Source organism: Cynocephalus volans, chromosome 14 (assembly GCF_027409185.1).
Source record: "Cynocephalus volans isolate mCynVol1 chromosome 14, mCynVol1.pri, whole genome shotgun sequence".
Classification (NCBI taxonomy): domain Eukaryota; kingdom Metazoa; phylum Chordata; class Mammalia; order Dermoptera; family Cynocephalidae; genus Cynocephalus; species Cynocephalus volans.
The window spans coordinates 51,261,797-51,278,776 of record NC_084473.1 but is presented as its reverse complement, the minus strand read 5'-3'; the positions used below and the strand labels follow the sequence as shown (position 1 = coordinate 51,278,776).

Here is a 16,980-nt window from a genome sequence, read left to right as displayed (position 1 = left end):
ACACCTCTATGATACTCATGCAATCAATGTGAGATGAATCTAGTTGAAAAGCTTACAAGCCACATCTTTAACCCAATAAGGAGAGCAGGGTCAGGTGGCTGTCATGTTTAGTAGACCCCAAGCAACAATTCTTGGGCTTAAATTTGAACCTACTGACATTTTTTGTTTCTTCTATCATCCAGATTTAGGGACTTCATCCTAAATCCTCTCCATATGGACAGTCTACTTCACACTTAACTTCTGAGGAAGTCTCTAGTCCAACCTGATTTATGAAATAAAGCACCTCTTTGTTACATTTATGAACACTTCTATTTTAAGAGGTTAAGACAAACCATATCTAAGAACATCATAAATCTACTGATATGGTCAAGGGCTCCTATTCCTGTACTACCTACACACACACACACACACACACACACACACACACACACACTACTGATATGGTCAAGGGCTCCTATTCCTGTACTACCTACACACACACACACACACACACACACACACACACACACACACCTCCCCCTCCCCCCTCCACACACACACACACACACACACCTCTCCCCCTCCCCCCTCCACACACACACACACACACACACACACACACACACACACACACACACACACACACACACACACACACACACACACACACACACACACCCCTCTCCCCCCTCCCCCCTCCATAAATCTGGGACAATAGTAGGGAAAACTGATGGTTATCAGGTGACTCTGCCCCTCTGCCAGGAACAGTTCAAGAAGTGAGCAACACACGAAGGCTCACATCCCAGGAAGGAAATCTCTTGCATAAGGTCAAGCTTGGGAACACAGTGTGCTGAGATAAAGATGGCTTCGGGGGGCTATGTGAAAACTGCCGTATTCTGTTCTATCTACAAGGCTAACTGCCCCCCCAGCTGAAGAACTGCCTGACATGGATGAGCATTCCATAGCCCGCATCAGAGGACATGAACAGGCACAGAGCTATGGCATGATGGTAGCTCTCTTCCTGAACAGGGGAAAGCTTGGGACTCTGCTCAGAACTGCCAATAATAGAAGGAGAAGCACAAACTGACATTAGCAGCTGCTATCATTCAGTCCTGTCTTATGATCTGTACACATATTACCACACTCTGTCCTTGCAATAACCGCATAGGGTACAGAGTAAGTATGATCTCTATTTAAAGACGAAGAAAGGACGCTCGATGAGATTAGGCAACTCAGACACTTGCAATTTGAACTCTGGCTTCCTGGTTCCTGACCTGTGTGCTCTGTCCATACTGCCTACCACTCTCCCACCTGTCCACACCACCCTTCTGGGACCCCTCTCCAGCACAGCACACTCATAGAAAGATCAATGAGACTGTTATTCACTGAAAGTTAGTTCAACTCTAAAGCTAGAAAAAGCTAGCTAAATCTTTCAATCCTAAAGAATTAAAAACAAAGAAAACCACAATTTGATTGATTGCCTACATTGGAATATATCTAAATTAGATCTAAATCCTGTAACAGACCTCTAGCTACTGAACTGGGCTCCATTACAACTTTTTCACACTTCCCATCTCATTTAACAATCTAACAATCTTCCCATGAAACGTGGCTCCTCTCTGGCTTTACAGGTAGGTGGGCAGTTAAATAATGGGTCCAACTGTATGTTGAGGGATTAGTGGGTGGGTCCTAGAAAAGAGAGGCCGGGATAGATCAGCTCTGGTTTCCTCTCTTTTTGGTGAACTTTTACCTTCATTTCATCCATCCAGTCCATGATGTACAGCATTTCCTGGAATATTTTCTGTAGCCCCAGGTTCATCTCAAGACGCTGCCTCCGGGCCCTGAGTAGTTCTAGCAGGTATTCCCAGAGCCGGATGACATTGTCCTTCCTTGCTGTGATGCGTTTGATATCATGGTAATTCTCGGCCTCGAGCTCCCTGGCCACAGCTACCACAGCCTGCACACGCTCCTCGTAGGCGGCAATGTCAGTCTCAATGGCCTCGTGCTTTTTTGTGGCAGCCTCAACTGCAGGAAGGTCAAATCCAAAGTTGTCCTGTACAGAAACAGAAAGAAAAGACACAAAATAGAAAAAGTCATCCAATCTGGAAAAAAGAAACAGAGAACAGAGGTAGAATACTGAGCACACTTTAATCTCTGGTGGTCCTAAAGCCAAATCTTACTCCTGAGTCCACCACCCCACTGATCTCTGCCTTCCCAGGGACCCATAAAACTCTGTGCTTAAGCTCAGATGCCCTCCTCAAAGCAAGCCAGCAACTTCTCATTTTACAGAGGGGTCCAACTCACAGCTAGCACCTGGCTTAGACTGGAGCAGGTGATAGTTTATGTCAAGCCAAGTGGAAAAGAAAGCCACTTTTGTTTATTTCATGACCCTAACTTCCTTAAGGGTTAGTTGGTCAAAGATTGAGAAAAAGAGGGGAATTTAAAAAAACTCATAAAAATGTGAATGGTTCACACACACTCACTGATTCTAAACAAACTCTGCTTGAGCTGCTTCCAAATCCATGAAAAGTTAGATAAACAGAAGAGAAAGCATACTAGAAATCATAAACATCCTCTTGGTGGGAAGTACGCAAGATGACCTGACGGTTACTTCAGAATACTGGGAGCTGACGAGCAGCTATCCTGTGGCCCTATGCCCCTTGGGTGTGAACTACGTTTCCAGATTACCCCAGGAGTGATTTCTTTAATCATATCGAGAGCAGAACCTGAGACACCAGACGCTGATTTTCACTCAGCCAAGTCTCCCTCATAGCTGCCTTGCGATCGAATCTGCGGGCGAGCTGTTCCAGTTTTTCCTGTCTTATAAGCTCATTCCGCAGAGCCAGTTCTCTCTCATGTTCTGCTTTTTCCAGTCTTTCCCAGGCCTACAGGAACGAAAAAAAGAATGATTTATTACAATGTTTAAGGAAGCTTCCTTGGCTACAGCCAAAAGCTAGTGTTTCTCAAAAAGACGCAAGAACTTGAAAGGGAAATCCCATTCCCACCCTCATTGACTCCTAAGCCTTGAGGAAAAAATAGCCTCATGGGAACACTCTTCCCTATCTGAATCTAAAGATCTTGTGTTGAACTTGGAAAACAAAACAATGTAGATATGTAGCAATATAACTGAATTACAAATCTCTTACTTTAAGAGAACATAAAGTAATTAAACAGCTCTGATCATATCAAAAAGATAAATGACTTTTCTCAGAAAGAAATCATATTATAAATCTTTCATTCACTCCACCCTGAGCCACTTTTTAAAAATTCATGAGTATTTCTTGCAAAATTCTGACTGATTGTCCATATTAAATTCATTTTTATAAATATGTCTTATATAAAAAAAAAAATCCAAACACTCCATCCAAAAGAATCTAAGTGTGTACAACTGACCACAGAGTTCTAGATTTTTCAAATTTCTAGTTGGAAATAATACCCGCTCTGAAATTTTATAATTGCAGACGTAACAGGCACGATAACAGGAATTGTTTACTTTGACAGCTTCTCTGATGGAAGGAGCCAACACCCTAAGCCCCACAACCTCTAGAGAGTCCAAGTACATGAAATAACATTTTGATTTCTTCTTTCTGTAACTTACAGATATTTGAGTCGATTACCTCAGACAGAAGAGGGGTAAACAATATATATCTGAATAACAAGGTAAATAGCTGAAGTCAAAGCTGGTTTGATAAAATCTGACATTGTCCCCCCAAACCTTCAATAGACTGGCCTATCACAAGTATTCATCTGGCCCTTTGCCACACCTGAGCAGCAGCTGCATTATCAGTTCAGCAGACAGAGACAGACCCTTTTAGTCTCCTGCCCTCTTAACATCCAAGACACAGTGGTAAAAACACGTGAAGCTTACAGGGGTCAAGGCCAAAACAGGATCAGATCAGTACTACCTTGTTAATATCAGAGATGAGCTTCCCCTCCCGGGGCATGTAGACCTTCTGGTTGTTGGCCCTCATCTTGCTCTGAATTGTGAACAGCAGCACTTCCAAGTTCCCCTTCTCAGTAAACCTAGGCACAGAGAAAAACAGCCATAAACATATTTACTGTATTTTGTTGCGTCACGGGAAAAATTCATATGTTTTTGGAGAAAAAAACATTTCACACAGTCACGTAATTTTAAAAGCCATTTCTCTCTGGTATGATTTATGAGAAATGCACATCTGAGAGACAGCAACAGGTTAGTTATTATGTGTTATAAAGCTCTAAATATGCCAACTGTGGCTTTTTGTGGTTGGTGGTTGTTGAGATTTCTATTTGAGGGTGGCAAGGACACACAATATTCTTTCATTAATCACCTCAGTCAAGGTTTAAACGATAAGTCTTGGACAATGGAAATGCTTCATTTAGAGAACATGGCTGAATGCATTCGACAAGGATTATTTCAAATGTCTACCTAACATAATTTTCAATGGGTTTCACAGAATTCATGAAGGAATTCACAACTGAGTGGAGTTTTCAGAAAAAGAATGACTCTGGAACTACAGCAAGCAAGAGATAAGGTCTACAATTCTTATTCAACAATTATGAACTTAAAAACCAAACATTTGTGGGCAGCAAAACTCAATCTGAACCAATCTGAAACTATTTATTGTCTTTCTTTATCTAACACAATGTGAATATTTACATATCTTGCTACAGATATTTAGTGGGCTTATGTGTCACCACTTCAGATCCACCTGGAGTCTTGTAATGTCCAACATATGCACTGTGCTACTTTTCTTTTTTGTGATTTTTTAAATTGATTATACATATTGTTGAGGTACAGTGTTGACTATCAGTATTTGTGTACAATATGTGTTGATCAAATAAATATTATTAGCATGTTTATTATTACAAATCATAATTATTCTTTGTGTCCCTTACCCAATTTCTCCCTGAAACACACGAGCACACAGGTTCTGGATAAAGAACTGGGGACCTGTACCATTTCCTTAAGATTCTCATGCATCCTGTATAACTGTAGCTCATTTCTACTGGAAAGGGCTCAGATAACAAATCTCGGTGACAGAGAATCAGATGAAAAGGAGTAAGACAGGCCACTGGTGAGAGGCAATCAGTTAAGAGATGAGATCACAGACATCAGAAAATAGGAGTCTGTTAGCTGCAATGATCTTTCTTCCCACATTAATGGTAATGCATTACAATCTGCATCTTACTTGGGTGGTTTCTCCACAGTGCGGTAAGTGTTGAATGCCTGAAGCTGTTGTTGAACCCCGACCAATGAATTGGCAAATTTGCGGTTGTTCAGAATAATGATAGTTTGTTCAATCCACTCCAGAAGGTCAGAGGCAAGTGATTCATACTTTTCAATCATTTTTTCTGTTTCAATAGCATTGTCAAGCACCTGTAAACAAGGGTTAGAAAAATTGAAAAGCAAGATCATATGGCCATGTAGGGAAAACATGATTACAACTCTGCATGAGCACATACACACTTAATGAATGGCTCTAAAATGATTCTACGCTACTTTGGCAAAAGCATTTTAACTCAAGAAACCATTTGCTAATAGGCACACAGATTGTGGCTATTATTTGCGAGCACTGACAACTTAACTCAACTGTAATTGGTTCTGTAACCTCCCAACCCCCAGGCAAAGAGATTCTGAATGACTTCTGTAGCCTAACCTCCAAAATTCCTAGAGAAACAAACAGGGCTCTATTTAGCACAAATCTGTCTCATAAATGCCCACGAATTTTCCATTGCATTGCACTCAGTAGACAATTTCATCTGGTCTGAGGTGTTTTGAAGAACACGGCAGATAGAAGTAGAAAAGCATAATACTGAGGCCTTCTCAACTGTGATATGTAGGATTTCACGCCCATCACATTAGCCAACTCAATCAGATTTTCAATATCCAATTTTCTGGAAAGGTTGAGGAGAGGGGTGTTTCTGGGTCTGAGATCCCCCTCAAACCCCTTCCTCCATATTTTAGCTATCACTCCTACTCCTGTTACCCCTTGGGATGAAGAGGCTTCTGCCTACCTCCCCGCCATTTGGAGATTCCAGCACAAATTACTATCATTAAACTTTATGAGTGTATGAGAGAACAAGGTGCTCAGTGGCAATCCAGTAAGACACAGACCTTAATTATGTCCCACAACCTAAAAAACTGATGTGAGCTCACCTTTCCAATTCGTTTTCCTTCCACAGCCAAGGCCTTCATCTTAGAGAAGTAGTGGTAGTAAGTCACCACATAAGTGATAATGGACTTCTCATCTGGGTGGTCCACGCTGATATCTGCAACCAAGAGAAGATCCTGATGAGTGTGCTGCTCACAGTGCCACCACCCAGGCAGCAGGAACAATCCGGAACAACCGTTCCATGACACCGAACAGTCCCGTCTCTTCGTTTTTCGTAAGAGAGTGTAGTGCCTCACTGATTAATTATATGGATATTCATAAAATGCATCTACAGACACACCATGCTCATCTCCCCGCCCCTCCTCCCAAAACTGGGTTTGTGCTTCTTGAGTCCTCATCTCTACCGATAGCATCAGAATCTCCCCCGAGTCACTCAAGCCTGTGGACATCTTTGTTTCCCCATTACTCATGTCCAGTTAGTCACTGAGTCTGAGTCTGGATATCCATTCATGGAATCCTTATCGTCACTCATGGTTCAGACCCTCCTGGTTGCATAACCAGACCTGAAACAATGGTTTCCTCTCTGGGTTTCCCTACCACCCAATCCACTTCACACAGTGTTCCCAGATTGATCTTCCAGAAGCAGCGCTATGAATATATTTCCTTCTGGTTCAAAATTACTCAAAAGGGCCCTGAAATCTGAAAAATAAAGTATAAGCCCCTTAGTCCCCTAGAATCTATCCAGCTGTAACTTTTCCTCCCTTCTTTCCATCCATCCATTCCTCAAATATTTATCAGGCTTCCTCTAAGTGCCAAGCATCGCTCTAGACATTTCTAATTCTACAGCCTACTCCTTCTTCTCAGGTACTACGTATCTGAACCAAACTTGCCCATTCACCTTTCCTCATTTGCTCCCACAATCCGCCTCCTTTTACTCACAACTTCTCTTTGCCTGAAATGACCTTCCTCGCCCCACCACTTTCTTTCTATTCTTCAAGGTCCAGCTCAAAAGTTACCGTCCTAACACAATCGTTTCTGACCTGAACAGCTGCAATTACTAACTCCCTCCTCTGTTCCCTTAGAACTTCATTTATATGTACACACAGTGCACTTTCTGTTGGTATTATAATTATTTATGCATGTTTTATTATGCCTTGCAAGACTCAGTCCCCAATGGTAAGAACACTGTCTTGGTAAGTCCTTATGTCACTCCACTCCCCAATTTCCTATAGCGTGCTGTCCTGCACAAAGTTGGTGCTCTAAAAATATTGATTAAGAGAGGGAGCAATTGAATGAGAATGGCAAGTCTTTGAGTTATAGCAATACTGAGTGGAGCACTCAATTCAAGACAGACTGAGAAAAGAATACACAGGATACCTCTTAACAAATATATCAGGCTCTTTCTCAATATGCATTCATACATACAGCTTCATTTCTACCTTCCCAACGGCCTTGTGCGAAGCAACATTGTTTCTCTTACTTTAGATATGAGGACACCAAGGCACAGGGGTGGGACACTCCCTGCCCAAGCTCACCAAGGCAGTCAAGGGCAGCAAAGGCCAGAAACACAGCTACTGTTCCCACCCTAGGGCTCCTGCATCTGCTCAGCCCTCTCAAGGTGTGCCTGATGGAAAGAAAATTGGAGGACAGCCAGAAAAACATGCCACTCTCATATGCAGTTTAATGAACGAAAAATGTCGACATAACTGGAAGGTGTCAGCAGGAAAAGTTTTTTAACTTCTCTATAAGTATATCTGAACTGATGCACTTCAGGACACTGGACAACTAATAATAGCTAAGGACAAACAATAATCAAGATCAAACTCGCAGGACAAGTGGCATCAGCTGCCTTTTTCAGCTGCTTGTCTTGTGATCTGGGGAACATCAATCCTCTTTCTACACTGGGTGGTGATTAGAAAGATTAACTAATGAGCAACTTAATAAAAAAATTTGTCAGTTTGATAGGGAAAAAAAGATTCTTCATCAAAGCACAAAGAACTAGGGCTAAGGAAAAGTGCCTTCCCATAGCAAGGTAGGGCTTAAGCACAAAGATTTATCACAACCTAAGGAATTTTAGTTTTCTATTTATATTGAGAAATCATTTAATGGGTTAGCACAAAGATAATTTTACCTCAGCTTCCTGTAGTGAGCATATCAGTGAATCTGATGCACTGTAAAACAGCAAGCAGCAGGCCTGGCAGCCTCATGACTTCAGTCTGCCCTTGGGGAGTTAAACTTCCTGTTCTATATTTATAAGAACTTTAAACTTTCACTCACATACACTCATTTTCTCTCTCTCTCTAATATTTGTTCACAGTTGAGAGGATCTATAAAACCTTCAGCACTACAAACAAGTCCTCTTATATTTTAAATGCTTCTCAAAATTAGGAAAAGTTCCTATGAGTGCTTCATGTTGACATGAAGCCTAGAATCTAGGATTCTGTTAAGCAAGGGAGTTATCACCTGGGGGACTGCCCTACACAGGTGTGCTCTATGTCACCTGCAGTCAGGCTTCAGGGTCCTGCTGTAGGCACCCAGAGTAAGGAGATGGGTTCCATTTGGAAAGGGGATGCAGTCAGCCTCCAAGCAGTCAGCCATACGAAAGGACTGTGAGTGCTATTCCTTCTTCCACCCACATTCCCCTTTCCAGAATGCACCTTCCACATTTAAGCTCTTCCTTGCTTAGAAGCAAACACTGCACAGCTTCCTAAGCCCCTGCCTCCAGTCTCCACCCATCCCAAACCATCCAGCTTGCTACCTCCAGATGAATGTCAGTCAGTAAGCTTCACTGAGGGCCTATGCCAGGTTCTATACTTAGAGCACAGCTGCTAAGAACCTACAATGAACCCCCACTGACTGCTGAACAACCTCTAAAGGTTTTAGCCTGCAGGGCCTCCTGCCACCTTTCTAGTGGTATCCCTGCTATTACCTTATACACCATTCCCAACATGTCTCTGCCCAACATGCCCTCTCCTTTAGACTGTGTTTAGATCATTCTCATCTTTCAAGGCCTTTTTGAATGTCACTCTTTCCACAAATCTTCAAGTAATTCCCATAACCCAAATTAAGCTACTCTTTCTTTGATAATACCCAAAACACACTGTACAAACAAAACACAAAATAGATTTTATATTAACCTTTTGATACTAGAGATGCAGAAAGTCCCTTTTATCTCTTAAGTCCTTACCTTCGGGGTCCAACAGTTTAGTGAGGCCAAGGTGCTGCTCTGCCAGGTTAAATGCATTCTGTAGATTGTAGTGTGCATTGGATTTCTTCAGTTTGTCAAAATCTATCAGGTCAGGCCTATGTAGAACAGTGAAACATAATGAAAATCAGTTCCAACATAAATCACGTGACCACCGAGACACGATTATTGCTCCAAAAATGTTAAAATAACCACTTAGTGGAGTAAAACTCTATGAAGTGATATAATCATCAAGTGATAAAACATGATTTTTAAACAAACACTTCAAAATTTAAGAGAACAGAACTTTATTTCGTTTAGGAGAATTTACATATTCTCCTGTATTTCCCTCGGGAATAGAATACAGGAATTTTTACCGTGGTATATATTTAAGGCAATGGATGTGAAGATCAAGTCACCCAAGACCTGCTGTAGAAAAATGGCAACATTCTATCCCACAATTGTTAGCATGATTTCTACAGACTTACCGGTGTTTGTGTATCAGTGCATTGAAGGCCATGCCATCTCTCCAGCTAGTGGTAAAATTGTGAATGTTGACATTAGGGTATCTGCCAAGGTCAAAGCACAAGAGAAAAAAGCAACAGAATTACCAAATAAAGGTTTAATACTTTTGCTAAATGCAGTGTTAAAAAAAAGTCTGTAAACACAAAAATCTAAGGCCATGAATATCAATAAGAACAGTCAAGTCAGAGCAAATATCCCCTCAATTTCAGCTGTTATCAAATAAAAATAAAATATACACCCACGTGGCTTTTCTTGTTTGTTAATTCAGTCTCACAAAAGACGTGAACTGTGTCCCAAGTTTAAAACACTACTCTTACTTGGGAAAAAGTGACCATAGTCTGGATACCTCTGAGGCCTCTTTACTTCCACTGGCTTTCTACTCCACCTACAAAGATAGCAGCATCTGGAGTCACTGAGATCCAAATTCACACATTACTCTGGCACAGGAAGTAGATGGGACTACCTGTTCAAGTGATACCCAGCTTTCTTTTTCCCTCATGTCACTTAATTGAACAAAGTTTTGTAAAACAAGTACTTCCCTGAAAAGCTTTCCTATGTTTGAAACTTACCCCCATAAATCAGCTATTCTATACCATATCGATACTAATAACTTCATATCTGTGGTTGACTAAAGGTTTATACCTGACTTGACCCCCTTATCTCAGGAAGTACTTATGACCCTAAACCAGTTTGATGGGAATTTTAAAGGTTTAGCATCAGTTGAACGTTGACTACTTCAATGAGCAACAAAATAGATGCAGTTCTCTAAAAAACATCTTCACAAAAATTTCAATGAGAGAAAAAAAGGAAGGAAAATGGAGACAGATAATGTATATGGATTTCTCTTGAGTATACAGTGCGAAGCTCCCCCAAACAGAGAAGTTAAAGGGAGGAGAAAATCCACAACTGCACTTTTAAAATATCAGGGGTGTGATTCCTAAAAATGTTTCCAGGGTTTTAAAATTCAAAATATAATGCTCTCTGCAGCTTCCTTAGAAGTAAGTGTACCTCAAAAAGTTCGGGGAAAAATATAATTAAAAGATAATATGAATCTTTCCATGAACTTTTTGAAGTGCTCTCATAAAGGAACAAAACTGACTGCAGAGACATGACAAGTCCAAAATATAAATCAGAACTTCCATTCCAAGAGCTAGCTGAAATGTCAACATGGCAACTGCTTCGACGTTAACAAGCCTTCTCAGTGGAAGCAGTGGAAAAGATACTTGTCAACACCTCCTAAGTGATGACTACGGTGGAACTCAGTCCTGGAAGCAGCAGCCCCAATACACTCTGAGCTCCGCTCACCCGGCCGTCTTCATCTGGCACCACAACAGCAAGGCATCCTTGGCAGACTTCTTCTCTTTGTTGTCCTCAGTTTCCACACTGATATCCTGGATCTAGGATTTACAAAGAAATATAAGATGAATAGATGGGTTGGCTGCCTAACAAGAGCCAGTGAAGAACAGGTCTGCATGTACATAGAGTGAACTTTAGTCAAAGCCCCGCCTTGGAGATTATCTACTCCGAGGGTCAATGAAAACTGCTTCCTGCAGTCAGGGCTCACCTCAGAAAAACCGACCAGAATCAGGTTTGCTACTTGGAACAGAAATAAGGCTGAAAGGAAGATGGGCTACCTGCATGACTTCCCAGCACCTGTTAGAGGTCATTTCAGCCCCCAAGCTAGCCCACCTTTCCAACTGCAAGCTAACACGGTGAGTCCATAGAGTACATACCCGGAAACTCATTGGACACCAGCAAAATATTAAGTTGGTTTTCATAACCATTTTTCACACCAGGGTGCCACCTTCACTGATGAAGACACTGTGTGCAACATTTCCTGAAAGCTCCCCCAAACTCTCAGAGACAGAGTTTGCTTAAACTCTGTGCCTGCATTTGTAAGCCCCTCACAGGGAGCATATTTTCAATGTTACACATAAGGCCTGTAACATTGGCCAGAACATAAGACCAGAACATTGCCCGGGTCTGAATCCAGGCCCCACCACCTGCCATGTGTCTTTGGGCGAGTGTCTCAGCTTCCCCATCTGAGAGATGGCAACAATAAGAGTAGCTACACCTCACAGCATGTTATCCATTTCAATGAGATAAAGAATATGAATTGCTGAGCTCACATTAAGTACCCATAAGCATTAGGTTCTTGGATTGGGAGCCAGCTACCAGTTGTGTGATTTTAGACACATGCTCCAAATCTCTTTTTGTCGTTAGTTTCCTTTCATATAATAAACTGGAATGGGGTGGGAGTGGACCTTCCAGCTCTCACCATTCCAAGCTTCCCTGCCCTGCCCCTGTCAACCTCTCCCCATTCAATCTACAATACTTCCCAGAATTCTTTCTGAAAAAAACAGGAGGAGGACAAAATATATAAACATAAGATTATAAAGTTAGAAATTTTCAACTAGGAAAAATACTTAAGAATTGAAACAACTACACTTTTAAAAAAGTTCTCCATTTCTAACTGTGGTAAAAATGTGAAGTGTGAGTTTGCACAAATTCCAATCTCCATTATTAGGATCATTAGCTCATGTGCAGAAAGTGAAAGTGAAAGAATAACTCAAGGAGGGATACGGTTACACCAGGTAGGCTGGAACTTTATGCATAAAATATTGTCAGCTTTCCTATGCTTCTATGTGAAGAACGCTATCTGTTTCCAGATTTGCTCATAGAAACAATCTATATGACTTTCTGAAATGAAGACAGCTACCTGCTTAGATTAGGCAAACTCAAAGACTTTCATTTCAGTTTCTCTCATGATCTTTTAAAGGAACAGCAGCATAAAACCTAGGTGTCACCATCAGTATTTAATGGACACCGCTCACTACACAAGCACAGGGCAGCTCACGTCCAGGGAGCTATGGGGAAAACACACGCACAAGCTGGAAACTTGAGACAAGACTATACATTCAGGAGCTAGGGGAAAGGAAAGATCTTTGTAGACAAGTGGGGAAGCTTCACTGGGGAAACAGAACATGACCTGGGCTTTGGATCATTGGAATCAATAAATATTTGTGGAACAGGTGATGATTTGATAAAGTCGCTGGAGGAAACTGAGTCATGTAAGATACCAACTCTGCAGGCCATGCAGTAACAACAGAAGCCTATGCCTCTTGCCTCAAAGGAAAGGGAGAAAGCATGCTTTAGCATTTACGGGTTGCAGTATAGAAAAAGGCAAGCTGGCAGGAAGTTAATTAGTCAGTGACTCAACCCAATTCATATTGAGAATCCTGGAAAGAGCTGTAAGCACCAGCTCCCTGACATGAACACTAACCCGCTGTCAAAGAGGTCATGATCAGGACACCCTTCCATGCTCTGATTACTACAAGCCAAAGGCAACAGAAATAGAATGTTGTACTCTATGAGACTGTGGTGAAGCTTGAGGAGTGTCCTGCTAATTTCATCTCTGTTGGCAAAAGACACGACAGCAATAATTGGTGAATTTTACAGCATTCACTCCTTTTTCAAATCATTCACAACTAAACGACAGACGACTATACTAAGAGTTATGTCTGAAAAAAAATGTCCTGATTGTTGTAATTAACTCCATTAACAGTGCGTCTTCAACATCCTCAGACCCACTTAATTAGAACCACTGGGGCTGGGCCCTGGGAATCTGAATTATTAAGCATCTTTCCCAGAGGCATCAGACGATCAGCCAGGTTTGGGGCCCTGCCAGTCAGGGGGTCGTTTCTTTCTGTAACTCCATTTTGGTCCCCTACCTCCACCTTCCCCTTTCCCACCCCACCCCAAACACCGTAAACTCAAGCCCAATCCTAGGGGAAATGAGAAGGAAAAGGGCTTGGCCACAGGCTGATTTCAGAGTTTCAATAAGAAAGCAAAGAGAGCTATAATTTCATTTTTCTTTTTCCCTTTTTGTATGAGGTTTTTATTTACTCAGAAAAATCAATCAGATTTTTATCCATGGGGCAGAACAGGAAGGAAAGGCACAGAGAACACAGTCACCAAGGAGACAGGACTGTTAGGATATTTGTTAGCAGAGTCACCTGACACTGTGGTAAGAAGTTGTTCCTGCATTTCAAATTTTAATTGAAAAGCACGCGCATGAAACATGCAGCTGGAGAAAGAATCGGTAGTCATGCCAGAGGTGCTTCACAGTCCTGAAATGCTGAGCTCTACCCGTTAAGAGGTCAGCAGTACCCACTGCAGCCATGACTGGCTGTGTAATCCTGGGCAAGGCTCCAAACTTCTCTGGGTCCTCAGTTTCCTCATAAAGTGAAGGAATTGAACAAAATGACCTTGAGAGTACCTTCTGGCTTAAAACATTTCTATACTTAGAATCTTCCCCCCTAAGTATAACAAAACCCATAAAATTATCAATTCAAACAAACATAATGCTTTTGCACTTTCCCCCTGAAAACCACCTCCTCACATCCAAAGGAGAATGAGGAGGTGAAAGGCGCCCACACACATGCCATAACTCTAAACAGCTCCTCCTAAAGATATTCTATCACATGTGCCACAACGTGAAATGCAGACAGTTCAGTACTGTAACCCAGCACTAGCCGCATCCGTACACCTTTGCTCCGGATGCTGGGCCACAGAGACCAGACATTTAGAGGAGGTGCTAGTGAAGTGGTGGGCTGGGATGCAGCCTGGAAACCCTCATGCCACTGAGACATATGTGACAGGATAGCCAAGACAGTTGGGGTAGTAAAACTGAAGGAGGATGTGGTAGCTGCCACATGCCCACAGGGCAGCACTCAGTGCTGAGGGCTGCATGTGACACAGCCCTTCGCATACCTGGCTCTGAAATGCAGTTTCAACCTGCTCTTTCTGGTCCCTCCAGAACGGGAGGCCAGCTCCACCAGGAGGCTCATACCTGGAGATCGGCCTAAGTACTGACCATCATCAGCATCCCTGGGCCAAGTCCCTTACCTGGAAGCGCAGGATGATGGTCCAGATAAGGCCGAGGGTCAGCCGATGGTTCCCATCCACGATGTCATGGGACCCCATGTTCTCAAGATGGACTCTCTGCTCCTTCAGGAACTGAAGGGCCTTGTCTACATTCTCCAGACAGTGGATGCGCATTCGCCCCTTGGTGGGTTTAGGCTAGAAAAGAGAGAGCAGAGGTGGAAACAGATCATCCAACAGGGCAGAGATGGGTCCATGGACTGCCCCAAGAGTCACACATGCCCATCGTGCAGCACTCTTCCACCCGAACCAAGACATTAAAGAACATGTGTGCTCTTTCAGTCCCAGAACAACATTTATCTAACAGCCTTAGAAAAGTTTACTTAGCAGATGTTAACTGATTACTCTTCAGAGATTTGTTTAATCGCTGAAGCTACACAGTTTACAAATGAGTGTAGAAACTGGAAGTTTAGAGAAAAAAGAACCCAATTTTCATACATAATTTCAGCACTGCTGCCGCTATCCATACAATCTTGCAGATAGATGCATGACAAAACACCTGTGAGGATTTTCTGGTTGCTTTAAACATAAAAATATATTTGCCACCTACTGGTGTCACTTCCTAAGGCTGGCTCAAAATGAAAATAGGGGACATACTGTCAAATCAGGAAAACTTCCAAGTGGTGATTTTGTGAGGGAAATGGGGAAGGGAGCTAAGTAAAAGGGTGTTATATTAAAAAGAAAGAAAAAACTAAAAAAAAAAAAAAAAAAAATATATATATATATATATATGAGTAGTCTAATGTGAATACTCCAAATATTTCTTCTATTTATCAAATTATGCCAAAATCTAAAAAAGGACCTCGGACGGTGAACATTTTAAATAAAGCAAAAGATAACATGCACACACAAAATCATCCCCTGGTATCCTTGGGGGACTGGTTCCAGGACCTCCAGCAAATAAAGGTCAAGTGACCCTTATCCAAAATGCTTGGGACCAGAAGTGTTTCAGATTTTGGATTTTGGAATATTTGCAGAATACTGGTTGAACATCCCTAATCCAAAATGCTCCAAAACCTGAAACTTTTTTGGGCACTGACATGACACTCAAAGGAAATGCTTGCTCATTGGAGGATTTTGGATTTTTGAATTAGGGATGCTCAAACTCTACCAAAACCCATGGAGGATTAAGTACCTTAAATAAAATGGCGTAGTATTTACATACAAAATATGGACATCCTTCCGTATATTTTAAATCATCTCTAGATTACTTATAATACCTAATACAATGTAAATGCTATGTAAATATGCATTTATACTGTATTATTTTGGGAATAACAAGGAAAAAGTCTGTACATGTTCAATACAGATGCAGTTTTTTTCCCAAATATTTTTGATCCATGGTTGGTTGACTACATAGATGCAAATATATGGAGGGCCAACTGTATAGATATACATATACAAAATTTTCCATGGGTCTCTATTTTCTACTGTGCCAAGACCAAGTTCATGCCATCCCCTGCCTGCCCTCCTCTCTATTTCCCATCACTCCCCCAAGTAGAGGCTGGGTACACTTCAGGCAGATATCATCATCTCACGAAGACACTGTCAGGACACACACAGCCTGCCTGTTAGAATGTTCTCAGCCTGGGTGACTTGGTGGCCTCCATCCTTGCTCCCCAGTGTCTCCTTGGACAATTCACCACACCCTGCCCACCTTCGAAGGCTCAGGTCAAGGCATGTCTTTCCTTCTTGGAGACATTTCTAACCATTCCAGTCTCACAACTCTACACAGTGATGGTCTGGACCTCAGAGCTCAGGAACTAACCAGTGCCTTGTATTTCTGCTGTTATTTCATATATTGCTCTTATTGCTCAAAACAGAGATGATACTTTATACTTCTATTTTCTCAGCAGTCTCTAGCTCAGTTCTGAGCACAGGGCATGTGCACAGTGAACTGAACACCTGCGGATGGACTTGGTGTGTGCTATGAGCTGGCCTCGTGGGGGAAATGCGGCCAGGTGCTGCCCCTCCCAGGCTCCATCTGGCATAACATACCCATGTTCTTTCAGACTTTATCCTGAAAACCTTGACTGCAAATATCCAATTGAAATATGACTTATATTCAAATGAATGCAGTAGAGAAAGTGGTCCTTTCAAAATCTCTCACAAACAGGAAACATGTAGGAGACATTCCAAGCCTCTCTCTCTTCAAAATCTCAAGTGGAACATGTGTGTGTTTCCAAATGAATACGGAGTACAAGGGTTATGGGGGAAGGGTGGTGACAGGGGTCCAAATGCTTTCCTACAGGC

General features: G+C 42.0%; 1 protein-coding gene across 4 annotated transcripts in view; it reads right to left on the bottom strand.

The window, feature by feature from the left end:
* The window catches only part of SPTBN1 (spectrin beta, non-erythrocytic 1), a 182,886-nt gene that overhangs the window by 39,516 nt on the left and 126,390 nt on the right, over window positions 1-16,980 (bottom strand). For all 4 annotated transcript variants that reach the window (XM_063077840.1, XM_063077843.1, XM_063077841.1 and 1 more), the window contains exons 4-12: window positions 14,692-14,865; window positions 11,089-11,180; window positions 9,747-9,827; window positions 9,262-9,377; window positions 6,119-6,231; window positions 5,151-5,338; window positions 3,885-4,002; window positions 2,706-2,864; window positions 1,730-2,032 (exon numbers count right to left, since the gene is read on the bottom strand). In XM_063077840.1, coding sequence (XP_062933910.1) covers window positions 1,730-2,032; window positions 2,706-2,864; window positions 3,885-4,002; window positions 5,151-5,338; window positions 6,119-6,231; window positions 9,262-9,377; window positions 9,747-9,827; window positions 11,089-11,180; window positions 14,692-14,865 — 1,344 coding nt within the window. The remainder of the gene's footprint in view (window positions 1-1,729; window positions 2,033-2,705; window positions 2,865-3,884; window positions 4,003-5,150; window positions 5,339-6,118; window positions 6,232-9,261; window positions 9,378-9,746; window positions 9,828-11,088; window positions 11,181-14,691; window positions 14,866-16,980) is intronic.